This window comes from Paramisgurnus dabryanus, chromosome 7, assembly GCF_030506205.2.
Source record: "Paramisgurnus dabryanus chromosome 7, PD_genome_1.1, whole genome shotgun sequence".
Classification (NCBI taxonomy): Eukaryota; Metazoa; Chordata; class Actinopteri; order Cypriniformes; family Cobitidae; genus Paramisgurnus; species Paramisgurnus dabryanus.
In genome coordinates this window covers 31,041,618-31,069,044 of record NC_133343.1, presented here as the reverse complement: position 1 = coordinate 31,069,044, position 27,427 = coordinate 31,041,618, and the positions used below count along the sequence as shown (strand labels likewise).

At 36.6% G+C, this 27,427-nt stretch overlaps 2 protein-coding genes across 4 annotated transcripts; both read right to left on the bottom strand.

Annotated features, from left to right (window-relative positions):
- Positions 1-78: 78 nt before the first annotated feature.
- Positions 79-9,575, bottom strand: LOC135769937 (deoxynucleotidyltransferase terminal-interacting protein 1). Of its 2 annotated transcripts, XM_065279478.2 has the most exons (13): positions 9,208-9,574; positions 7,247-7,317; positions 6,606-6,702; positions 6,419-6,517; positions 6,273-6,338; positions 6,131-6,187; positions 5,945-6,006; positions 5,825-5,870; positions 5,654-5,712; positions 3,817-3,877; positions 3,668-3,739; positions 1,060-1,115; positions 79-959 (listed from the first exon to the last, which is right to left on the bottom strand). In XM_065279478.2, the coding sequence occupies exons 1-13, from the start codon at positions 9,274-9,276 to the stop codon at positions 842-844; spliced, it is 933 nt and encodes a 310-aa protein (XP_065135550.1). In that variant the 5' UTR covers positions 9,277-9,574; the 3' UTR covers positions 79-841. The 2 variants fall into 2 exon arrangements, with proteins under 2 accessions (XP_065135550.1, XP_065135551.1); XM_065279479.2 differs by lacking the exons at positions 5,654-5,712; positions 5,825-5,870 and having other exon boundaries at positions 9,208-9,575.
- Positions 9,576-10,144: 569 nt separating this feature from the next.
- On the bottom strand, positions 10,145-27,286 carry pcif1 (phosphorylated CTD interacting factor 1). Of its 2 annotated transcripts, none has more exons than XM_065279477.2 (16): positions 26,662-27,286; positions 22,095-22,237; positions 21,855-21,979; positions 21,610-21,738; positions 20,668-20,807; positions 19,936-20,090; positions 19,591-19,738; positions 19,398-19,481; positions 19,209-19,308; positions 18,961-19,123; positions 15,853-16,028; positions 15,609-15,695; positions 15,336-15,520; positions 13,653-13,746; positions 13,032-13,207; positions 10,145-12,809 (listed from the first exon to the last, which is right to left on the bottom strand). In XM_065279477.2, exons 2-16 carry the CDS (start codon positions 22,216-22,218, stop codon positions 12,542-12,544), a joined length of 2,154 nt encoding a protein of 717 aa, XP_065135549.1. In that variant the 5' UTR covers positions 22,219-22,237; positions 26,662-27,286; the 3' UTR covers positions 10,145-12,541. The 2 variants fall into 2 exon arrangements, with proteins under 2 accessions (XP_065135549.1, XP_065135547.1); XM_065279475.2 differs by having other exon boundaries at positions 19,209-19,321; positions 19,399-19,481.
- Positions 27,287-27,427: the final 141 nt, after the last annotated feature.

The following is a 27,427-nucleotide window of genomic DNA, read 5'->3' as shown; positions in this document are numbered from 1 at the left end:
ACAAAGATACTAGTTTTATTTTACAGAATAGATTAAATTAAACGGTTTAATAATAATAAAAGAGTCCTTTAAACACAATTTAGCACAAAATTGTTTAATGGGTAATCCATCTATATAGTCATTGATAAACAATTCTACATTTTCAGTGAAATACATTTAAGAAAATTTTTTAACCCTCCTTACTTTCAGCAAACTATCAAAATTATTATTTGTAAAAAAAAAACTTTTTAACCTTTTCTTTTTTTAAATCATATTTTTTAAATCATTTAAAAGATACTATAAGGTAAAAGTTGTATAGTTCTGCTCATAGAAGAAATTTCTCCCATGTCATTTCTTAAGAATAATGCATAAATATATTTAAAAAGACACACAGAGAAAAAATAAAATAAAATAAAATGACTAAACAAATTCCCTTTTAAAGCAGACATGACAAACACAATTCCTATTTTGCAAAACAAGTACTTTCGGCTACAGAGTATCATGTTATAAAAAAATGAAAGAACATTGAAAACACACACACAGCATCCAAAATTCATTCAGCATTATCTGTGCCTCATACAACATATTCAAGCCTTTAAAATTCATGAAAAAGCACATGTTAACAAAGAAAATAAATGCCAACAAATCGGTTCCCATACAGACATCTGGACACCAGTTAATGAAATGTGAGAATGTAAACCTACATCAACAACATCTGGACAACTTGATTGTAATGCCTGAATCTATTGTGAATGCCACATTCGGCATATTAAAACAAACAAGCAATAAAATTTTTTATAATTATCTTACGCAGGTAACACTTTTTGCCTGTGGTCCAATAATTTGCCCAACGAAGCCAACATTAATTGACCGCGTCGTTTTCGGATTTCTGTCCTTCCATTGCCTTCTGCATCTTCTCCACCATCCATATGGGCACTTGAAATGGTTTGAGTTCGTCCAGCTTCAAGTCAGGACAGTCCCTGTGAATTTAATGAAAGCATTATGAAGCATATTCACTTTAGCATTATGGCATATTTATCATCTTTCATGTGGTTTGAGTGAAGCAATCTGTTTATTTACTTGTAGTCTTCACTTCGGGCAAGATCAAGAATATCCTCTTCTATAAGCAGATATGCCTGAGAGCATAAACATATTAAAATAGATTAGATAAATCTTTATTAATATAGAGACAATCCTAAAATCTGAGTTTTTACAATGTGATATTGTGTCCCCATTGCTTCTATAAACCTAGAAAATGTGAAAAAGAACAACCCAGTAACTTAGTTTTGGTAAACGTTTTCTGCAAGCACATGAAAATAATAGGTAATTTTGCATTTAGCTCATCTTGTGATGTCAGAAAGGGGTCTTATTATAATAATACCGCCCCTTAATCTGCACTATCCAACCACGGCACTGCCATTAAGTGCAAACAGAGATAGAGCGAGAAAATAATTGACAGCACAATTGAGTTTCAATTTCAACAAACCAGCATTATGGCGATCAGTGTTTGCATTTCATCAGCTCATTTGCATTTAAAAGGACAACAACAGAACATTTTTGTTCAAACCTACAAAGTGGCAATTTTAATATGTTATAATAAATTATCTATGGGGTATTTTGAGCTAAAATTTTACATACGCACCCTGGGGACACCAAAGGTTTATTTTACATCTTAAAGGGACACACGGTTATTTTTCAGCTCCCCTAGAGTTTTTACCGTTTTGGAATCCATTCAGCTGATCTCCGGGTCTGACGTTACCAATTTAGCATAGCTTAGCAGAATCCAGGGCCGGCGTCAAGGGGGGGCATTCGCGGGCAGTGCCCCCAAATAGGTTGTTGTGCCCCCCAACAAAGTTTTTTATTAATTTAATATATATCAAGAATAATTAAAATAAATGAAACATTGAATGTTTCATGACTTGTAATGTAATCAAATGAGGAAAATATAGTTGATATAGGTTTTCTTTAATTAAAATAGACCAGTTTCTCTGATTGGATGTATTGCCGCGTCTCACTCGTCTTAAGTCTTTAGCATATTTGTGACTTGATACTAGCAACGTGTTTTTTCGCGGCATTTTATGGATCGTGTAAAATATGGATATTAGAACATTTAGAACGAACCAGCACCGCCTGCTTCATCTGACTTCATGCAAACACAGACTGGCTCAAACTCAGATATTAGAGGTCGAGGTGGTATTTACAAATCTACATGACACTGTTTTCAGGAAGTTTAATGTTCGTACACGCCGTCTTCAGCTATTTTAAAGGTAAGTTAGCGTTGTTTTAAATTACGTAAGCTTAAATGTGAAGTGTGGCTATAGACCGTTAACAGCATTACGACGTGATTATGGTAAGGCGGCTTGTTTAAAGCTAGGACGCGGTGTGCGCTGCTCTATGAAACCCATTCATTTCAATGGCTTGCGCCTCGCGAGGGCGGTTTGTTGTTGCGTCAAGCAAAGCACAAGCGCAGCGGAGCTCAGCTTGCGCTCATGCCGTGGTCGAAGTTCAATAGTTTTGCGCATAGTTTGTGGTCTTTTGCACTTTATACGGGAAATGAGCTGACAGTCTGTACCAGTTGTAGGAGTGTGTGCTTGCACTGTATTTTTTGTTTTAATGTCTAGTTTTTGCAAGTTATTGTTGCTATTGCGTGCCCGCCCCCATTGGAAGCCAAGTGCCCCCCTGTTAGTTATGGTCAGGCACCGGCTCTGATTGAATCTGATTAGACCATTAGCATCGCACTCAAAAATAAGAGGTTCGATATTTTCCTATTTAAAACTTGACTCTTCTGTAGTTACATCGAGTTCCAAGACCGATGGAAAATTAAAAGTTGAGATTTTCTAGGCAGATATGGTTAGGAACTATACTCTCAAACTGGCGTAATAATCAAGGACTTTGCTGCCGTAACATGGGTGCAGGAGGGGCAATGATATTACGCAGCGCCTGAAAATAGTCCCCTGCTATTGAAAGTAACCAAGGGGACTATTTTCGGGCAGTGCATAATTTGATTATGACGCAAGAATGGTTATTTTTTAGCGCAATGCTAATGGTCTAATCAGAGTCAATGGATTATGCTAAGCTATGCTAAAAGTGTTACCACCAGACCCGAAGTTTGGCTGAATTGATTCCAAAACGGTAAAAATCAAATGTTTAACTCTAGGGGAGCTGGAAAATAAGCATATTTTCAAAAAAAAAGTGGAGTGTACCTTTAAAAAAGTTTTGTCAAATGTCCACTTTAACATAAGTAGTGTTAAACTGTTTAGGAAAATTTGCTAAATACGGTATGCTTTCAAAGTATAGAAAAAAGCATTCTTGTCTTCACATGACACAACTTTTGGGTCCAAACGCTCTCTTAAATGCAAATGTCAAACTTTACAAATGTAAACTACCAAAAATCCAGATTCTACCCTTTATCTCCATACCAAAATCCCAGATGGCCAGAAAGTAATTCATCTTTAATGAATTGTTAAAGTACTGATGTCTGGGATGAAGTGAGCCTGGAGAATGTAGTGTTCACTGCTAGTTTATAAGAATCTTAAATGTGTGATAATAGCACTCAAAAACGCCTGTGAAATTGTAGTCTCAAATGAAGCGGGTGGAGGCTTGGACCCAGAAATGGTATTTATTACGACTTAACCAGATATCTCTTTATAGGTGAACTGTTGTTCAAGCACAAATGTAATATCCTCACCATCTTTCCACCTGTTGCTCTCATGTGCTGTCTCTCCGACAGCCAGTGTTTGTCCTGAGCATCAGCAGCATACTGGGACACAAAAATAACATGATATTATTTCCACATTTTCCACACAGACGGTGCAAAATCAGTGTTCAAAAACAAACCTTGAAGAGCTCTGCGTGTTTGATATAGATCCGTCCTCTTGTGCCACCCATTCCCAAAGCCCTACAATTATAACCAGTTTCAGTTTTCATTGGACACAAATGCCAAATGCTTTTAATCACACATGAACCACTCTGTGATATTTTCATTGCTGATATTGGTACTAGTCATAAAACCTTTTAAAGGGCACATATTATGCCCATTTTTACAAGACGTAATATAAGTATCAGGTGTGTCTGGAAAGTGTCTGTGAAGTTTCAGCTCAAAATATCCCACAGGTCGTTTGTTATAGCCGAGGGGCAACCTTCCGATCTCTCTCATAAAGCCACTATAGAAATGACTTTAACTGCAATTAATCGAATGACCCAAAAGGGAGTCAATTAACATAAACCCCCCATGTTAAAATGCAAAACTTTACAGCAAAAATTATATGTTTACAGCATGGTACAAAGTCTTTTTGGTTTATATGGCTAATTTTGCTCTTCACAACAACTGTGATGGGGGTGAATTTTTTTGTAACTCATCCGTTTACATTAAATTAAGCCTTAAAGTTCTGCATAATTAAGGGCGTGGCCACTTGAGTGACGGGTGAACTGTCACTGCCGTCACTAGAGTCGAGCTAGGCCGGTTGGGTTTTTAGCAACCAGCCACTTCATGTCCTGCCTCTTTACCCATTTTTAGTTGTTTGCGAGTGATGCGCAACCAAAATGGCGTCAGCAGGCACCGCATACTATTGGCTTCAAAAAAGGTTCTTCACAAACCTATGGGTGACATCACGGTCAATGCGTTCATATTTTTTACAGTCTATGGCAGGAGTGGGGAACCCTGGGTCCTGGAGGGCCACTGTCCTGCAGAGTTTAGTTCCAACCCTCATCAAACACACCTGAATTTCATTTCCAAGTAATCCTGAAGACTTGAATTAGATTTTCAGGTGTGTTTAATCAGGGTTGGAACTAAACTCTGCAGGACAGTGGCCCTCCAGGACCAGGGTTCCCCACCCCTGGTCTATGGCATAACCAAAAATGCCCCTATTTGGGTAGGAGCAAAAAAGCTCTGTTTTATGTGTTTACCTTTAAATGAAAATAACTAACACATTTAGAAAAACTTTTGGGTAGAATTAACCAGTAAGTCAGTGGCCTTGGGTGGGGCTGTATCAGTGTGACATCACATTAACAAAGAAAAAAACAGCATGTCTAACAAGACTGCTTTAGTTAAATAGGGATTTAAAAAAAAGTAGGAGAGGGTGAATTTTTTTCCTGCCAACACACATTTATGTCCAAACACGTTGTAAAAGCAGATCTTGCATAATATGTGCCCTTTAAATGAAGCGGAAATCACAGAGTGTACTTTTAAAAAGGGATTTATACACTGAACAAAATTATAAGCGCAACACTTTTGTTTTTGCCCCCATTTTTCATAAGCTGAACTCAAATATCTAAGACTTTTTCTGTGTACACAAAAGGCCTATTTCTCTCAAATATTGTTCACAAATCTGTGTTAGTGAGCAGTTCTCCTTTGCCAAGCTAATCCATCCACCTCACATATCATGTTCCATATCAAGAGATGATTAGACAGCATTATTATTGCACAGGTGGGCCTTAGGCTGGCCACAATAATAAGCTACTCTAAAATGTGCAGTTTTACTGTGTCGTCATCTCAGCAAAGAAGAAGTGCTCACAAAAACAAATTTGTGAACAATATTTGAGATAAACAGGCCTTCTGTATCCATAGGTCTTTAAGTTCAGCTCATGAAAAATGTGGGCAAAGGCAAAAGTGTTGCGTTCATAATTTTATTCAGTGTATATCGAGGAACCCAGAGGAAAGACATTGAGAACTTACTTATTTGCTCTGGATCCAAGAACAAATGTGCTGTTCTCATTCAACCTAGATGGGTCCCACTATACAGACATCGATACATACACAATGAAACTCTATACAACGGTTAAATCAATATTTCATTATTGAGAAGTCGTTTTTTTTATTAATAAGACAAATGCAAATAATCATTACCTTGGGACCATCTCGCTTTATTGGCTCAGATATTTTAGGTTTAGCTCTGCAAATGAAACATTTCAAACTTTAAAGTAGAATTGCAGATTTGCGGAGACACCAAGATGAAATAAAACTTACGCTGTGTTGTACTGTACCGGTCTATCATATGATATAACTTGACCAGGGGGACGACCTTTCCTCTACAAATAGACAGAAACATTGGATTTTGTTTATATTATATTATTTGTTTATGATGTGCATAAATGTTGTGTTGATGTTTTTGTGTTAATTTTAAGCGAACACTTCATGAAGGTCCTGGTCTACCTTTTTCGGGATGGGACTGTCTCTCTGTCCAGAGCTGTCGTCTGGCTGCCGTGAACGCTGCGGAATAAAAACAAATAAAATCTGTTACACAGCAGTTGTATTTGTAGCTTTGAATTTTAAAAGCATCTTGAGAGAATTTTACCTTTACTGTGGGGTCATAACTTGGTTTTGGAGCAGTTTTTTCTGTCTCAGGAAAGAGATGTTTTGCCTGAAACAGACATTTTGTTTTTCAAATATTTAATTTGTGTTTTACTTCACCACAATTTTTTGGTAAAATATCTCCGTTACATTTTCAAGGCAGTTCCGGCAAACGTCTCTGATAAGCTGATCGGTCTGGACGTCTCCACCCACGTTCTCTTTAACATTGATGGCTGCCTTTTCAAAAAACTGACAAAAATATAAGACTTCAGTATAGCAAACCTCAGAAAACATCACAAAACCAGTGTTACAATGTGAATGAAATGCACTTATTTACCTTCATATATTTTCTAAACACAGCAAGGATGTCTTCATTGAAGCTTGGCTGAAGAACCGTCCGCAGAAGATCCATGGAAATTACTGGATCTGTGTAACTATATCCAATAACAGTGACATGGCATTATGGTTGTGTAGTATTTATTATTTGTGGACCAATCATAATGGCCAGGTCGATTATTCAGATTTAGCCTATTTTGAAATATTTGTTTGATTGTGATTTATAACTGTGTCTGTTTGGCAGATTAACAAAAGTCTTTCTATCTAATGGCATTTCTAAGATTTACATACAGCATTGTCTATAGATAGATAATAAATATTTTCTATTTCGAAATTTGTAGTTTATATTTTATCGACCAGACAAAGACAGACCATGAATATTGGTCACTAACCTTGTACTCGGGGTCACAAATGTGTTTCAATTAAATACTCTATACCAGAATGAGCGTGTCTATAATTTTACCTACTGACTAACTACTGCATGGAGCAAAAAAAGATGGTTCCCATATGTGACATAAGCTGAAGGTTATTGGCTCTTCTGGTCAAGCCAGTTCATGGATTTAAGCTCTTAGCTTGAAAAACACATAAAATTGGACAAGCAAAATTGTCCTTAATCTTAAGAATAAATATTTGTGGACCTACCTGACAGTCATTTGCGAGCGTCGGCCCCTACGATGCACCTGCCTGTGTTTGATCATAATGTTCCAGGGATTCTGTTATTAAAAGAAAAACATCCACATTAAGTATAAAATATACTATCACTGCACCTCTATAAAAATATATGTCTACTTTAATGAAGCTAAAATAAAAAGAAGTTATGATTTGTGTATGTTTTTGTGCATTTTATAATTTCTATTCTTTCTTTTCTTTAAAACGTCATGCCAATTTCTAAGAATATATTTACGGCGAGAATAAAGTCTAATTATATAAAGTAAGACTAGAAAAGATGTTTAAATCATTAAAAACCATAGAACTATGTTTGGGTTAACTTGATTAAAAACTACTCGACCGTATTAAAATAAACAGGGACAGAGGTAATACAATCTAGTAAATATGTTTAATGGACAGTGACTTCTGACAAGACAAACATTTTCATCATTTTTATTAAATTTTTTCTCTAAAATGTGGAAAACAATCTTTCAGTATCATGCTATAGAGATGCACCGATATATCAGCCAATAATCGGTATTGACAAATAAAAGCTATTTTAACACTTAAAACAGCCGATAGTCCTAGACAATATATCCTGTCATATATCTACAGAAAATGTAAATGTGTACAGAAAATGTAAAGAAACAATGCTAGTCATTATATGAATGAATAACATGTATAAAATAATAATCTTCAGAATTAAGTTAATGCAAGGTAACATAACCACCAGCTATCGGTATTGGCAGATATCAGTCTGATAAATCGGGTTTTGGTGGAAATTTTAATATCAGTGCATCTCTAGCTATTACTTCTCATGACAATCAAGCATACCCCAAATTTTATTACTGTAAAATATTGAAGTTATATGTATAATGTATTACAGAAAGGGATGCATGATATAGACTATCGGTATCAATAAATTAAACTTTTTTATTTTATCAGCCAAGTATCTGTGAATCCGTTATTAACATTTATTAGTGATGCACCGATGTATCGGCCGCCGATATTTGATGAATTTGAAACCATCAGCATATCGGCAATAAGACGAGAAAGGCCGATACCGATTGTTTATTAATTAACCGCATAAAGGCAATGAGTTGCATGTCTGTTGTTCAATTAAAATTATTCAATGTTCTGGTGTGAACTATACTCAAGCACTGACAGAAAACCTTTGTTGAGCTGGATCAAATGTCTTGGACAATAAAAGAAACAGACTGCACTTTAGTGGGGGAAAAGAAGTCCAACTTTTTTTGAAGTAGCAATATTTATACTCTGTTTAAAGCAATAGCACTGGCATTATTTATGTTTATTAAAGAAATCCATTATATGTAAAAAAAAAAATAAGTTAATGTTGAATAGATGTTAAAAGAAATGCTGAATAGCAAAAACCACCTTTGAAGGTTGTCATGTTGTCTTATTATATTTGTTTTAGCTTAATTTGTGCCATCTTATTATGTTGGTCAACTGAATGTTAATTAGATCCAATCCATGTTCAGTAAAAATTATTTGATGCAGAAATGAACTAGCTAATAGACCAACTGTATAGAATTGGATACAAGTGTTTAATATCAGTATCGGCATCAGTATCGGCAAGAAGTTGTCTGTTTAAATCGGTATTGGTATCGGCCCAAAAAATCCTAGCGGTGCATCCCTAACATTTATTATATACCGTTATAACCCATTACATTTTATTAGTATTTATTAATAACAATAATAATAGTTATTCTGATAAGAATCATTTACAAAAGGAAAAGAACTACAATTTTTTTAAATAACTACAAACACAAGAAACGTAAGCATTACAATAAAACAGGAGGTGTGGGGATTGAACGCATGTTTTAATTATAATGCAAACAATGAAATTTTTTTTTAATACAAATATTTTAAAACAAGCATTGCACATGCGTGCAGTGAGTATTGCATACATAGATGATGATGCGAGTTTGACTCACCACAGTGTGCTGTTCACTGAAGTCCTGCTGAAGCCAATCTCTGCGTCCTTCACTTCTCTGAGCCCCCATCACTCTCAATCAATATATTATCAATACAGATCGACCTGCACTTCCACGAGATTCTTGATGTTTACCGATAAGTTCGCTGTGACTTGACAGCAACTCACTCAGTTAACTGGTAAAGCTAGTGCAGATCAGACTATTTACGTTTTAATACAAATATACAAGACAAATAGCTGGTTTATCTGCACGTTCTTCGATGCACGGATATTGTGGAAAATGTCACGATTTGTCAAAATTTCCGGAGGAGTTCGGTGAATTCTTACTTCCTCAAGATTGCAGTAATGCAGTGACGTAAATAATGTTTGGGAACTTCAAAATAAAGGTCTGCGATAGATGCCACGCATGCGCTGGGGTTGTGGGCGTGGCCACAAAACAAACTCATACGCACGCACCGAACGGCCATCTTTGTTGTGGCCGTGGTGCAGCTGCCCGGACGGCCAGATTTGTGTTCCGTTAAAGTCAAAAAATTTACGCACACTTCTAATTTTATGTTGGTTTGACACGAGACTATTACATACGAATGCCATGGTTATACTACAGAACAGTTGTGTTTTTAACTCTTTCTAAAAACACATTAAGCAAACGTATCCTGCTAAAACCAGCCTAAACTGGTTGGCTGGTTTGAACTGCTCTCCCAGTCTGGTTTAAATGGACACTTTTTTAGCTGGCCAAGCTTAGGATCTAAAACCAGCTTGACCAGGCTGAAATCTTAGCAGGTTTGGTCCTCCCAGCCCTCCAAAGCTAAATAACTAAAAAGTGACAAAAAACATCTAAAACCTGCCTGCTTTAGATGTTTTATCAACCGGGATGTCAATGCCTAGCATGCATATAAAAAATAATAAACACAATGAATAAGAACATGCCAAAAATGGTCCATGGTTTTAACATTTTACTGAGAGCTTTTCTGATTTAGAGGGAAATGTTTTACCACTTCAGGTGATGAGAAATGCCACAACATTAATAATATACAGGTAGAAGAAACAATGATATAAGCACAGACATATTTACATTCACTGAATCTATGTCTTTATCAGAATAAGATACAGGGGAGACATTCATGGCATTTAAGACACAAAATAATCAACAAACGCAACGCCGACCAAATATATATATATGTATATCAATCAACATGACTGATAAATGCAACAGGTTAAAAGCTTACAGGTAATTAAACAATACAGATCTGTACAATTCATATATTTTTTGTACTGAAAAATATCAGGTCATGCAAAACAAAAACCCAAACATACTTTTTTGTAAGATACTAAAGAACTAAAGAGAATTATAAAAATAACCTTACAAATAAATGGATGTTTTTGCTGGTTACACCTTATGCATTACTAATGCAGTCGTACACAATTTAAGATTTTAGATAAATTTCTCCTCTTTTAATAACACTTTGGTTTAGGTTAAAACAACTTGTATTTCATATAATTCATTTAGAACCAAACGTTAAATAAAAAAGCCATGAAGTAATACACTTTTTTACTCTATTCAAATAAACAGCTGTGTTGGAAAATAACAAATTTTATACTTATGTTCTATACAACATCTACAGTTTTGCTGGTGACAGAAAATCCTCTGGGATTAAGAAATCCAACTAGTGCCCGATGCTCAAACAAATAGTGAAATAGGATTTTTGAGTAACAGGGTTAAACTAAGTCATTTACCAAGTTTGGCATGGCAACAATGTAGTCCAGTGAAAAAAGAAAGAAATAGTTATATACATATGGAAGGGGTTGGGTCCAAAAAAGTGATTCCAATAATTTCTACATACATTTTAGCACTGCAAAAAACAAATCACAATTTTAGTGTTACCAACCGCAACATGAAAAGCCTAATTATTTCAACAAATTTAATGAATTATCAATAAATTTCTCTTTTCCTATTTCTAAAATGTACATTCAAAACGCTGCCCAGTGATAAAAATATAATCTTGTTCCCATGTAAATAAAAAATTATGATTAGAAAACAAAACCAAAGAGCACTTTTTACATATACCGAACCATGAAATCAAGGCAATAGCAAACAATTCTACTAATGGGATGCCAATGCATTTAAAGAAAGTTGGAAGATTAAGCTACTAGTTTGCTTGTCTGCATTTAATTTTCCAGATATCATTGCTTTGACTCTTAAAACAGCCGAAATAAGAGGTAGAGAAACAATAAACGGTGCAGTTTGATAAAACATCAGAAAAATGTTGATTAATGCTTTAACTAAATTTATCAGGCTAAATGTATCTCAGTTATAAGTTCACTTTTTCCTCTTGCTATACTTGAAGGCTACATCATGACTTAAAGGTACAGGCATGGAAAAATGACGGTGCAAAATCCTCAGATAAACAACACATTTGCTTTTGTTTTCTACACATATTTCAGGAACAAAACGTAAATTGACTTGCCGAGTGAAAACTAGATCGACTGACTTTTTTCTATTTCTATATTTTGTTATAAAGAAAGACCAGACATGAAGAGAAATGAGTAAGGTCATGAAAAGTGTTCTAGTATCTTTTCAAACTAATGCAGATATGAAAAAACAACAAATGCGACAAGAGCCCGAACAGCTAATGCATGTCATCATAAACATAGCTGCCTGATCGCCGTTCATCTTCTCACACAGAATCATCTTAAGTAACATACAAGCACCAGACCTTCAGCACTTTTAACAGATTCATAATCATATAAGGGTTAAATGGTAATCTTACTAAACTCTTTTAAAATGTGTTTGGGTCATATTTCACTCTAAAAACACAAATGAAAATAATATTTTGCTCTGAATAATGACAATAAAAATCACTGAATTACAATAATACAGTAAAACAATACTGTATTACTGTAATGAGAACCTGTAGCGAATAAAGAAACCTCCGAATGCTTTACGGGAATTTGTACCAAATAAATTATTCTTTATGCAAAATGTAATTTTGTAGTTTTTTCTGATTTTGGATTGTAACACAAACCTTCATGAGATTCAAACAAAAGATTAATAAACATATACACGGACTACATTTACCATCGCTTAAAAATACAACGAAAACTGTGACCAAATATAAAACCCAACAATTAGGCTAACATAACAACCTTAAACATACAATATTAAATAATAAAGGCGGGGGAAAGTAAACAATTATGAATCTTTCTCCTGCTCACATGAACATGTAAATGTCCAGTGCCGATCCAAGCCCGACAGCGCAATATTATATATCTCTCACACAATCACAGACTCTTTCCCATGAACATACATACAGCGTGGCCACGCGCACAGCGACGGGTTAAATGTTTGTTGTGTCCGGAGCAGTCTTGTCCACAGGACTGCTGTTGTCTTGACTCGTTGCGGAGCGTTCCTGGACCGGTTTTGAGTCTTTGTCTCCGGTACCGGCGGAGGATGGACCGGGTGAGGGTACGGAACGACCAGAGATTTTATATGCGGCCTCGAGCTCTTGGATTCTCTCAGCTGTCGGCTCCCATTTGGCAAAGCCGGCGTTATTTTGAAGGAAAATGATCGCTGTTCCATGAACGGCCTTGTAGTACATCTCATCTCTGAGAGAGACGAAGACAAGATGGAGAACATAAACGGACAATACAAACGCAGCAAGACAAACAATAAAATTTTTAATTTAAGTGAACTTGTACGCTTAAATAAATAAATTCTTGTGTCCCATTAAAGAAAACCAATGAGAGCAGCTCCAACTTCAGAGCATTTACAATCTTTAAGAATCCATTTGTATTCATTGTAAAATGGGGAAGATGGGCATCTCTAACCTCTTGCAAATGTGCTGCGAGCCACTGCGGTACTCGTGTTCGAACGCAGGCGCGGTCATCTGATGTCTGCGAAAGCGACTCGCCTCCATCCGCGTCAGGGCAGGAGTCGGCGGGTTGCGCCACTCCGGCACGAAGACGATGAAGGACAGCGGCTCGCTGGAGCGCTCCAGAAGATCCTGAAGAATATGAGAGCGAGGGATCAGCCATTTTTGGCATTATGGATGTGACATTTGCAGTCAAAACTTGTAACATAATTTCTCAGAGATTGCATTTATTACCAATGTATAAAAGACACAGACCAAAAGCAATAATACTCAATAAATAGAGAAGGGATAGCTCTACAAAAAACAAATAATATTTATAAAATTTTTTGCATGCGCATATATGAGAATGGAACAGAAAATTCTCTATTATAAATGTGACAATTCTGGAATTTGCATTATGGAACGTATAGAAATGTTAAAAATAATAAAAAATGCTTTAACAGAAACATTGCATGGGTTTTTAAACCACGAAATATCAACATATGAGATAACAGTATGAAAACAGTATGAAAAAGTTGACTTTGCATGGAATTGCCCGGATGTTTTCATACAAACACATTGCAATGAGATCACTTACTTCAAAGTGTTTCACCATGGCATCCATGAGCTCCTCACAGAACGGAGGATTCGCCTCAAAAGAGCCGCTGGCTGGACAGAAGCTGAGGAACGGCCTGCGTGGACAGAATATATAGGATCTATGATGATATACCATAGTAAAGCAATAAACCAAGACCATAGTATTGCAGTGGATTAAAGGGGGGACGTATTATGCTTTTCCATTTTCAACTTTATTTAGGTGTGTAATCTTGCGATTTAAAAATATTTGCAGTGATACAAAACGACAACAAACAGCTCATTGGAACTACAACGTGCTTCTTCTGTATATTGAAACTGTATATATAAAATAGCTGACATACAACAATAACACCAAGGTCTGGTCAGGCTGCTTTAGTAGTCTCTTGTGGATTCCACCCCAATTTTAAACTAATTTTGTTTTGCCTTTCTTGCTTGTAACCCCCTGTCTACAAAAATACAGCTACACTCATTCTATATAAAGATAATAAACTAACTCTAGTGGGGTTTACAACCAAACGTGAAGCAAATCTTTATAAAATTGGCCAAAAAAAAAGTGAATTGGGTGCGTTTCCATCAAGTTGTTCGACCAAATGACGATGGCATTGATAACCTTGTAACCAACATTAAATAAAACAAAGCACGCTTAAAAAATGGAGACAGGACTGCATTTAGTTACGATTGGGTAAGTTATAAATTTACTAGCAGTGCAGCTTGTAATTGCCAAACTGAATGCTTTGCACAGAATAAGAAATGCAGAATGTTTTATGCCGGCAAGAGGATTGCAACGACGTCGAGACTCATATAAGACAACGACAACAGAAACAGCTAGACGGTACGTCTCATGGGTTTTATGTTCGCCACATCAGAATTTATTCGGCAAATGTGTTTCCATTGTTTTTGCAAATTAAATGTTTTAAGTGTGAGTGTTTTCATTACTCGTTTCTTATGTGATACTTGAAAACGCACATAAAATTGTGGTAATGGAAACCTAGTAGAGATCAATCCTATGCCCTTGCAGATGTTATAATTCAGTGTGAAAAAGTATTCTGTGTAATACACGGATGTTGAATGTGTTCAATGGTTGTTTTTGAAAGGTTTATAACACTGCATCTAAGAATGTATAAGACGATTATAAAAACATAACCGTGTGAACGGTCACGTTCTAGTCATGCTTGAAAAGGTGGTTTTGGTCGATCAGCTTGTTCTGCTACATTTTCATGATATGACTCAAGCTCAAATTGATAAGTTAAGGTTAACACCCAAGAAGCTGAAAGTTTTAAGTATGGTAAGGAGTGGGACACTTTTAAATATGCATAATAGACTGAGCCAGCTTAACCAATCGGAGTAGACAGAGTGTTTTTGAAGTGATTTAAAGAGACAGGAGCTACAACACACCATTTAAGATGGACTGGGAAAACAGGTGCTGCAATAATGTAAAAAAATCTGTTTTTGAACAATCAAGAATGAAAGCCTATTCTTATAAACCTAAAAAAATTATATTCTTAAAATGCACAACAGGACTCGTTTAAGTGAAAGCACTGACATACATGAATAGCACAAAGTGAAATCGTTTTTGGTAAACTTCTCTTTCTTGTATAAACATACAGAATCCTTCTGCTGGAATCACCTCTTTCAACTCATCAAATACTGTTGAGAAAGTAAGAAAATATAAAAGCATGTGTACCCTCGAGACCCAAAGTAGCCGTCGATGTCTGGAAACGCAGAGCAGTACTGCTTGAAATAGCAGTTGAGAGGAGATGCGAAGCACTCGAACGTAACGCCAAACTGTTTATTTAGAGCCTCAAAAACAGGAACGGGTAACGCCCCCTGTAGGCCGGAGCCCTCGTTCACACCTGCACCAAACATCACCTGTAATTCAGAGAAACACAGTATGAATACGATGATCAAGTAATTGGCAATTCATCGATAAGATCGAGGCACAGACAGTGAAAATTACCTGGTATCTTTTACTAAGGCACCAAACTCGAGACAAGAACTTCTCAAATCTTGGGTCATCAATACAGCTGTATCGATACAGGAGTTCCTGTAAACGTAAAAATGTGAAATGAAATCCATCCAATGATCAACAAATGTTCATGACAGAATAATTTTATAAACAAAAGAACAAATCGATGCTTTAAAACGAGTGTGTCGTGTGCATTTAGTAACTTTTTTTAGTAGCTTGAATGCGTCATACACACCAGTTTGCTGAAGTGGCCACGGTTGACCTTCACCATTTCTCCTTTATAGCGCAGACAAGCTATGTCGTTCTCGAAGTGAAGCTCAACGCGAGGTTGAGGAGGTGAAGGAATGGATAGTCTGACAGGATAACAATAAACCAAACGATCCTGAACCTCTGGCGTCTCCACACCTTCCACTTTAACACAAAAAAATATTTCTTTCAAAACAATTTGTACGCCGTCTTACATCAATATACACAAATTAGACCTCAACGGCGCCACACAAATATGTTACAACAAACGTTAGTCATAGTAATAGTAGTAGTAGATAAAGACTAGGGGTGTAACAACACATAGATCAAATGTCTAATGATACGGTGCATCAATGCCACGCATAAAATACTGAAGGGGGAAACTTTCTTTTGACACTTTCCACAGATCCATCTTCATATTTCGGCCAAAGCACGAATTTATGATTAATAAAAATATTGTCTACTCGTGCGTCAGATTGCGATGCAATAACAAAGCGGTCGAAGCAGCAAAAAAAAAAAAACCTGTTTTCGGATGTTGTTTAAATATCAATAAATTAATCGATATACCCATAGATCGAATAAAAACCGCATCAAAGAATTGTTTGAGGTATCAACAAACATCACATCACTGGCCGAGAAAGTCGATATTATAATATTGTATCATGACAAGCACCACAAAAAAAACCCAGACGTTCTTATTTTGTTTTTTCCATACAAATATCATTAAATTAAGATGCATTTTCTTGATGTGCAAAATGACCTAAGAAAATAAGTTTAGTTTTTAGACAACATATAGCATTTTTTAGTGAATTTTGCTTAAAACAAGCAAAAAAAGAAACAAATCTGCCAGTGGGGTAAAAAAAACTCCTAAACATTTTTCTTACCCCATTGGGAATTTTTTGCTTGTTTTAAGCAAGTATGTTGCTATATGGTTGCTAGTTGTTCAAAGTGTCAATGATACTCTCATTTGTAGACTTGGGCTTAAAAAGTGAAAGCACATCTACCAAAACAATTGAAAGAAATCATACAACATATCTAACAGATTACCAACAGAAATCACAGTAGGTACATGCAACCAAAATAATCTGTTTGTAATCGTATTGATGGCTGAATCATATTGAAAAGCCTTAATGTAAACACCTTAATGCCATGAAACTGAAGTATCAAATGCCTAATTTTCCCCGTGGTGACGTGTATCCGAGTAAAACCGGCCTCTGAAATGAAATAAGGCAGGGCTGGATTTGAATTTGTCCATCGAGATCTGATTGGATCATTTGAAGTTGGGTCTGCCATACATTATGACCGGAAGTAAAGTGAGATCGTTTTTAGCAGGGGAGGAGATTTGCATTTTTGATTAAAGATTATGAGGGCACATGAATTTTTAAAAAATTAATGAAACTCACAGATAAATCATTTGTAAAAAAAAAATACCACATATTACAAAGCAAAATACAGTTTTTTATTTTACTTTCATTGCGACTTTAATCAACACGATTGAGGTCAATCGGATGCAAATTTCGATAGTATTGAAAGAGGTGGTGTAGTCTGATCTGTGATCCGATCATCAGGAGAAAAGTATGCATGTAAACACTCGAATCGTAGTATTTTCTCAATCAGATGCAAAAAAATACCTTGTGTACATGCGCAGAAGAATTGTGCTTAAGTTTACATCTTATATTAACCTCTTATTTACGTATCACATGATTCTCATCAAAGAAACATGCAATGCAATGGCAACACGCATTATCTGCGGCGTTCATATCTTTCATTACATTACATGAAGCAATAAAATAGCATCTGAAAGCCTCTTAAAAACAACTTTCTCCAACTCAACTTTGACTTTGTACATTTATTCAGAGATAAAGCATAAACTCGAAGAGAGATGCTGTGTGCTGCGTTGCCAAGTCCTCTGCTTTTTTGCAGACTTCAGATTTGGGCTACTTTTAAACTGTTTCAGTGAGTTGATTTTTTTCTGCGGGTTTTCTGACTGGTTTGGAAACGCGAATCTGGCAACCCTGGCTGTGCGCTTGGTTCGAATTATATAGAATCAGAGTCGTATAATAACAGAGTTACGAAACGCTTTGATCTCGCCGCCGCGCGGTCACCTGATTCATGTAACGTTCTACAGTTCCAAATCAAGCAGTGCTGTCAATCTGTTTGCATAGGTTTTCAGCTATTTTAGGTAAATATTAGCTTGTAATGGGAATTGATCACTATACTTACTGTGTTTATAACGTTTTTTTTTTTACTAGGGAGTGATGGAAATACAGTAAATCAGTTAATAAAGATAAACAGTTAATTGTGACCCAAATATAACTGTGGTTATCTATACCAACTACAGCAACACAGTTTATCTTTTATTTTTGTACCAAAATATGGCTATATAAATGGCTATCAATCTGCTAAAAACATAATTCCTACACTTTTACTATATTAAAATCACAAAGAGATTTTCGAGGATACATCACTCGTATTACTTACCAAACACAATGAAACACATAGCAGCATTGTGAAGCAGTGTGACTTTCTTATAAGGCATTTAGCTTGTCGCTGTTGCCCCCTAGTGTTACTCGTAATATATAAAAAAGATAAGTATAAAGTAGATGGCCACCAGTAATAAAATATTAAACCATTAAATCTATATTATTCACACATTATACACAACTCATTAAAATATAAAAATTTTACTAGTTATTATTAACGATAATCATTACCTACAGCAGAGTTCATAAAATATCACCGTTGACTATATTAATGAAATGTCCGAAAATGTAAAGAGAAACGGTAATTTCATCGATTTACCAGCAGGTGCCATTGAAATGAATGGGCTTCAGTGCTGCGTTTGGAACTATGTGTCACTACCGGTCACTACATGAAACGCTGTTTCTTCCGCATTCCATTCTTACAACGGACGTCTATGTGAGTGTCGTAACTCTATTATTATACGACTCTGTATAGAATGTACTTGTAATCGAACATTGTAATCAGATTGCAATGTTTAAGGAACATGTAAACCCGCAATCGGATAAAATTCAGTCAGATTGACAAAATTTTGTGCATGTAAACATAGCCAGTGTACATAAACAAAGAAATATACCCGAGATGTTGCAGTCTTTCAGCAGACCGAGGTGAATCTGTCGGATTCTGCGCACATACTCGGCAGAGATGTGATAAATTTTCGAACAGATGCCCTCAACGGAGTCCTTTGCCACGGCCGTCACGTGAGGGCCGCACTGCTCACGTAAATGCTCCAGACGATCCTGAGGAATGATCACAATAAGGTCAAGATGGCAGACAGATGTGGACATTTCACTTGGTTTTGTAAGCAAGAATTTGATAACGTACCATGTAGTCCTCTTTGCTTGCCGAGTGATCTCTTCTTAACCAGTTCATAGTGTCCTCAACGTTCCACTTCACCACTTTTCGACTTTCAGGAGTTGCGTTTCTGTGGGTCAATCGTTTAATTCGACAACTTTTATTTGAAATCTCAAAATCTCAATGTCATATTTTGCTATAATTTTTTCACTGTATTACCTGGAGTCAATCATTTTCTTGGCCGCCTCTGCATACTTGAATAAGAGTCTTCTGGCATCTTCTTTGTATTTAATGCGAGACAGCCTGAAGTCATAAAGAGAAATGTTTGAGATAATCACGATTGTGATAACATTTGATTATTTTAAGTTTAATGTCGCACTTAATGGTGAAGTGAATCAAGATGTTAAATGACCTGATAGGGATGTCGTTCATGATCTCTCGAAACATAGATGGGGAAATGACCGGGTCGCATTCACTGGGCAGGAACGGATCAAAACCTTTATCTATAACCTTCCTCTCCAAAAGCCAGCGGTTGAAGGATTCCCGCGGAGGCTCTATCCCTGTAAGCAATCAGAAAATCTCATTTAGATTTCATTTCAAAATAAAAGCTTTTTTTAGCTTATTCAGATGTGTTTAATAAAGCTTAAAGCTAAACACTGCACAATTCATTTTTAATATTAGTAATTCCATCCGACCGGGACTTTTCAATACTCTCATAAGCTGTTATGGTTATACCAAGCACTAAATGTGGACGTACCCTCGCGCTGTGAGCACAACTCGCGGTAATGCTGTCGAAGTTTGGTGGTGAGCTGAGCTCTCTGCAGCTCGATCTCAGGGTGAGGAGGCAGGTGATCCGCTGGAGTCCTCTCTCGAATCACAGCGTTAGTCTGAATATCCAGATCCCAGTACACACTGAAACACAAACTTCACTTCAGTTTCCACAGAATCACAGCAAAAGAAATTAGATTTCATCCCAGTATTGAGTTTGCAGTGTAAATAAAAAAATTTTTTGGATGGGAACATAAAAAAACGTTTCCGTGTTTGCACCTTTAAATGCAAATGAGCTACAGCTCCTCACTCCCTTACCAACAGACAGTAAGCGCTTTTGGTTAAAAATAAATCTGATTTCTGTGAATACAGTCTGAGACAATAAATCTTTAGCCGCATTAGTGCTTTGTGTTAACAAACACATTTAAAAAAGATTTTGGGTAAAATTAACCAGAAAGTCAGTTGCTGCCGATGGGGCTTTGTTTTTGTGACATCACAGTGTTTTGGTTTAATGTGGATTATAAAAGAACGAGAGGATGGATTTTCTTCATTGTAGGGTTGTTGTGTTTACACACTGCCAACACACATTTATGTCCAAATACCTGTAAAAGTGGATTTTGTATAATAGGTGCCCTTTAAAACACTTGTTTTGGTCTTCCTTACTCGGATAACCGGAGACTAAAGTTAATAATTCAGTGTTCCACAAATAAACACAACTCACACAGAAGGTCGATACGGAGCAGGCGCGGGCACGCTGGGCTGACCCGGTTTATCTTCTGTGGTGGAAAGCCAGGGTTTCCCTCCTGGTGTGCTGGGAGAAATGGGGATTGTGGGTGTTGTCGGAGTGGCAGGAATCTCAACCTGAATAACAAAAATTCTAAATCAGTCCCTAAGAAAGCAATCGTCACTGAAAAGATATTCAGGACAAATTTCTCAGAAAACAAACAAGTTCAAATAAAAAATACGTCTGATGTCTGTTGTAGAGGTCTTCACGGGTCCACTCAGATCCGAAAACCCGAGGTCTGACCCGAGACCCGATCGGGTCTAAAAGTTTCACATGTGCCTCGGACACGGGTTGGGTACAATAATAGCGGCATCGGGTCTCGGGTAATTTAAAAATGAATGTGTTTTTTCTGAACGGACCCGAGAAGACCCGAACTCTCTCACCTGTGTGCGTCAATGTCCTTTTCAAACCTCTCATCTGTTTGCCAAGAGCGCTTGGGACATTGTGTGGTTGCCGGAAGGTTAATTTTCGTTGAGACAAACATGTCAGTCAATTATAAATGTACATTTTAGCGGTTACGTTGGTGTCGTCATCAGATAACAAAGTAAAACGAATGGAGCAGCTCGCCAAATTGGTTGCAAGGCCACCGGAGTTTCTTTCTGTCTGACTGCTGCGCGTGGGTCTGCAGAATGCACACATGTCAGTGCCGTTTACATTTGGTTCCAGTCGGGTTAAAAAAAAAATTCACTAGTTCGGGTCGGACTCGGGTCTAATTTTCTCGGGTTTGTCTCGGGTCGGGTCTTTCTTTAAAATTTTTTTATTTATGCACGTCGGGTTCGGGTATGAAGTGATTCGGGTCATTTCATGTCGGGTACATTTCTTTGGACCCGAGAAGACCTCTAGTCTGTTGCCGCTCTTTATATTAAGAAGAAAACTGACCTTTGGCTTCTTAAAACTGTTTGGGACTGTCTCTTCTGACAGGTGTCTTTTACGCTGCCCATTGCCGAGCCCCGCATCTCCTGTCACCTCACCAGAGGCAGGAGCCGCGTTCAACCCCAGAGGATCTGACTACAACAGCAAATAAAAAAAAATCAATCTTAAACTAATCATCATCCGCCAATGTTTAAGTGTTTTTTTTCTCAATAATGATGAAAAGTAATTGAACAGGAAGACCAACAACTTACAATAACATCATGTTGACCCAGGACAGGCACCTCCCACAGTGACTGGTTAGTGAACCGGTTAAAGTAATATGGCCGATTCTCTCTTTTACTCCAACATTTCGACCACCCAGCCTGTATCAGCTCATCTGAAAGTGACAGTAATGATCAGAACTCGATCTTTTTATTATTTTGTACAAGGTACAAATCAGTAATAAATAGCAGCATATTTATGTACGTAGACAGAGAAATCGTTTCACAGACCTGGCAGCTCTTGAATGGGTTTGCTGGTTGAGGGCGAGTAGGGCGTGGCCTGTGATGTGGACCCGGTGGGCGACATGACCAATGCCTGATCTGCCTTTATGCTTCCGTGGTTTTCACTCGTCATAGCTCCTCATTTGTCCTGTCTTCAGAAAACAAAACACGGGTTATTCTTTCACTTACTATTATAATATCAGGTGGTTACAACTCCTAGTCCTATGAGAACTCAGCTCGAACTTGCCAACATTTTTCCAAGTTTTTCTAAGATCGCATATGATTGGAAATGCGTATAAAACAAGAATTATTTGAAATATAAAACAAGAATAAATGCAATGAATTTTTACATCCTCGGGTTAAATGGGGTTCACATGCAATGTTGCATTACAATCCTGTGAGCTGCTTATTTAAATTTTCTTATTGAATGAAATTGATCCAAAAAGGAAACATTGACACAAGGGGCATGCAAATTACTGCCACAACAGAAATTAAAATCTTTAAAAAGTTTTGCTATATGCTATTTTAATTTTCTTTTTCAAAAACAAAAGTAAAATTATATTAAAATGACCTTATATAACCGGGCACTTATTGTATAGATGCACCAATGTAATGGCCGATTTTAAATCGTTGATTTTCTAAACCATCGGCATATAACTATATGAAAAATGCTGATATAGCAAATTATTGGGGCTGTGACGATTAATCGTGCAAATTCGTGTTTTCTCAATGAATACATTTGAATGAATTACGATGAAATGCCACCACATCCAAAAGCCAGAGGGCGCTCTCGTGTAGAAACGCCATTCGTGCCAAAGAAGAAGTAGCATTACAAACGCTATTCCAGAAAATGTCTACAGGAATATTTATATCGCAGTTCTTCAAATTGTTTCAGGTATTTTCATGATAATAAAAATATTTTGAATGATTGTGTTTGACGAGTTTTTTTTTTATTCACATTATAAATGACTCAAACTCATAGTGATTTTAGATTGATAAGGACTTCCTACTGATCACAGAGCCGTAGTACACACACAAGCTATGCATGAAACACAGAATCGGAGCCTTGCGATTCAGAAACGATTTCAGGCAGGTCTTTTTAATGGGGAACGTGATGTATCGTCACAGCCCAATAACTTATAGATTATTAACATGAAAAAAAAAAATACTAGAGATGAACCAATATATCTGCTTATAATTGGTATCGGCAGGGCATACTATATATTATATACTGTGTGATTATTTTGAATAGGGTAATAATGACAATCGAATTGCAGTTTGTATGCTCTGCACTTCTACAATTTAATGACATAATAATTTCCAAACGAGGAGTAAAAAGCAAAACAATCGGTATCGGTAGATGCCATTCTATGTAATCAAATATCATTACCGGCACATTTTGTATTGATGCATCGCTAAAAGATACTGTAGCATAATTTACTAGTATTTACTGTAGTAAATTGTAGTAAACTGTTGTACATGGTAATTACAACACTTTAATGCATACTACAATATTCTGTGGTATGAAGTACGATGAATTGAGAAACGATTGTAAACACTTTAAAAATACTTTGATATTTAGTATGGCAAGTTTAAAAACACTATGGGGTGGTTTCTCGGACAGGGATTGGCTTAAACCAGGACTAGGCCTTAGTTTAATTAGGAAATAACTAGTTTTAACAAACATGCCTTTCTAAAAACATTACTTTTGTGCATTTTAAGGGAAAAACAAGGGCATTGATGTTTTAAAGATATGTCAGTGCAAGTTGTTTTCAGTTTGGACATCTCTCACATTTATTTTACTCTAGGACTAGTCTAATCCCTGTCCGAGAAACTGCCCCTATGGGTTGGTTTCACAAACAGGATTTAAGTCTAGTTCAAGACAAAAATGCTTGTTTGAGGTGCCTTAACTGAAAACAGCTTGTACTGACATATCATAAGTGCCATTGTTTTGTCTCAAAATGCATACCAGTATTGTTTTTTTGTAAAAACTACTTAAAATGTCCTAATATAAGGCCTTATCCTGGATTAATCTAAACCCTATATGGGAAACCGACCCTATAGCATCTAAGAATTTCACTATAGTTCACTATAGTTCAAGTAAATACCAAGTATACTGCATTGTTTTTAATGTGGGCTGTTGCATAAACCAAACATTTAATTTAGGTATAAAGGCTACTAGAGATGCACCAATACATCAGCCAATAATCGGTATTGGTAGATAAAAGCAATTTTTTTACACTATCAGCCCGATAGTTTTAAACAAGCCGATAGTTATAGCTGATTAGGGATTGACAGATATGGATTTTTCAGTGCCGATGCCGATACCGATTTTTGTTTCATCAGCCTTAGCCGATGACCGATACAGGCTGTCGATTTTCTTGAGCCGATATTTGGAGCCGATACTGCTTTTTGCTTACTCAATTTACATCATAAAAAAGACACAATGATGATGCCAAGTGTCTCAATTTTAAAAAAGTAACATTTATTGAACTTAAAAAAACTATATTTAACAAATAGTAAAAGCAGGTGAGGGTGCTATGGAACCATGAACTGCACTCTCCACAATGACGAGGAACTATCAGCAAAGGATATTGATTTCTAGCACTTTACTACTACAAATATATAAAGGGGTGGTTTCCCGGACAGGAATTATCTAGAGCTTTGTTTAATTAGGACATATAACTAGTTTTAACAAACATGACTTACTAAAAACATTACTCGTGTCTATTTTGAGGCAAAACACAGGGCACTGATGTATTTGAAGATATGTTAAAAAGAGATGTTATTAGTTTGGACAGTTCTTACTTTTATTTTAGTCTAGGACTAGTCTAATCCCTGTCTGGGATGATCAGCTGTTAGGCTGAGCTTTCAATGTTGTCATGGAAAGGTTGGTTGTTTTTAGCCACATGACCTGCAATTGCTTGCGGCTTCAAGCAATCTGTCTGTAATAATGCCGGAAAAAATCGGCGAACACGGCAGCCAAGTATCATACACATAAAACTCGCAAATATCGGCCCATTATATCGGCCGGCTGATATATCGGTCTATCACTATAGCTGATATATCCTGTCAATTAAAGGAGAACAAAAAAAATTCAAGTTACTATAATCACCAAAATATCGATATCGGCAGATATCCGTCTGAATAATCGGCTATCGGTGAAACAAAATGAAATATCGGTGCATCCCTAGTATATACACTTGCCAAAACAAGATGAAATCTGTACGAAACATACTTTTTATGCAAGTATTTTTATTAGGGCCTGTTGAATGTTAAACCGATCTAATACACATTCAGTGAAAATTACTTGATGATGCAGCAATAGATTAACAATAAACTAACTATACAATAAAATGTGCTATTGAAGTTTGATCATTTAAAACATAATCAACACAGTGAATATTTTAATGACAAAAATTTAAATGAGTGAATAAGTGACAAATACCTGTATCAGCAAAAACAATAAACTGTATAAGATTCAGTTTGGGTCAACTAAGTAAACAGAGGCTATGGTTAAATGTATAGTAGTGAGTTTGAAAGTAAAACGATTAAGGAACATAAAAGAAAATAAAAGTAAAAATAAAACTTGTAATGAAAGTGAAACTTAATCTGCGCAAATTCACTTTATTTATTGAAAACTTTTGACCATGATGAGGCCAAAACAATCATCAGCTGCTACTGTATCTACTGTACATCATCGTGAACACTCACGTTCAAGACTTGGAACCAAATTACCATGAAAATACCATGTCCTATAACAACAACAACATCGCTTACTGAAGTATATTTTGGCAGTAAGTTACCATGGTGTTCATTCAAGTTCATCATGCAAATGTGACACGAGAAAATGGTAATAATTCAGTACACGTTACCATACAAACATTGACTAACTTACAGTACGTCTGGTTAAGGGTATTACGCATAAAATGGAAATTATTTTGGCAAAACAATGGTACGGAGCTGGACCCAGATTGTAATACCCAGTAACACGTCCATGATACAAAGGTACAAAATCCACAGTAATAAACAAACAGTATTTTATATTATCACATAAACGTTTACAGCGTTCGTCGTCGTTATTAAAGCGCAAATGAGCGAAAGAAGGGCACGCATGCGCCTGCTACGCCGCCCACTCCAGATCGAGCCGCCCGAAAACAAACCCGCAGGAGGAGGAGAGCGAACAGCCAACAAAGAGCTGCGGCTGCACGACACGACGCGCCGCCAAAACCAAGCGAAATCTGCCCGAGTGGCGGCTCTTCTGGCACCATTCGGGCACTGAAAGGACGAGGACACATAGGGCCAACAGTCGAGCGGGTTAAATCGCTCATGTTTTCAGTTTAAACCCCGTCAATATTCGCACTCATTTTAGGCGCGCACTTGCGCTTCGCAAAAACGGTTGACAAGATGGCGCGCGCTCTCGTACAACAAGCGCTGCGCGCCCTGCGTATTTCTGAGTCTGTTTATCATGCGCGCGGTGCATTTGTGCAGCAACCGGGGCGATATTATTGTGCCCCGTGCGTTCCGCCACACGACAGTGGGTCTGGTACTGTTTGGAATCGGCTTAATCCCTTACCTTGGAGAGGTTTGTTGGGAGTCCTCAATAGGCTTTGCGTTATTCAGTCCGGACCCGCCTCCGCCTCTCCCTCCCCACCGACTCCGCCATCTTGTATCGCGCTCTCGGAGACGGTTAATGCGCAGGCGCTGGTTCCGCGAAGGGATCTGTCACATTGGCGTCGCCATTTGCAAAAGGTCAGCGGCTCGGCGTTTGCAACATTGAAGCTTTTATTATTACAGAGAGGTTTTATTACGAAAACACGGTGCTAGTACGGCATTTGTACGATATTCCTGTTTGAGTTGCGATATCTCCGTATGTTATGCATCTGGTAAATCGTTGGAATTGGACATATCGTATCAAATTATTTTTTTTTATAATAAAAGTTTTTAAATGAACAGCATAATTTTCCCTACATTTTATCAAAATTAAATTCTTACAGCTGTTTAATAATTAAAAATATTACTTTCACAATAAACACGTATTTTTTAGTTTTGTTTATTCCTTTTTTTTTCTCTTGGTCGTTTATTTTATAATGTAATTTTTATAGAAGTTTTATGTAAGTTTTGATGTGTTTATAAAGTAAATGTCGTTCGTTTTAAAATATAAAAGGCACTACTATTTTCCTGTTTTTTATAGTATGTTTTATTCAAGTCACACAACTTTCATTTGTGTAACATTTAACTTATATTATTAAAATATATACTGTCATATATAAATACTTTGTTAAATACTTTTTATTGTGAATAAAGTGTTATTTGAAAAAAAATATTGTAATTATTTTATT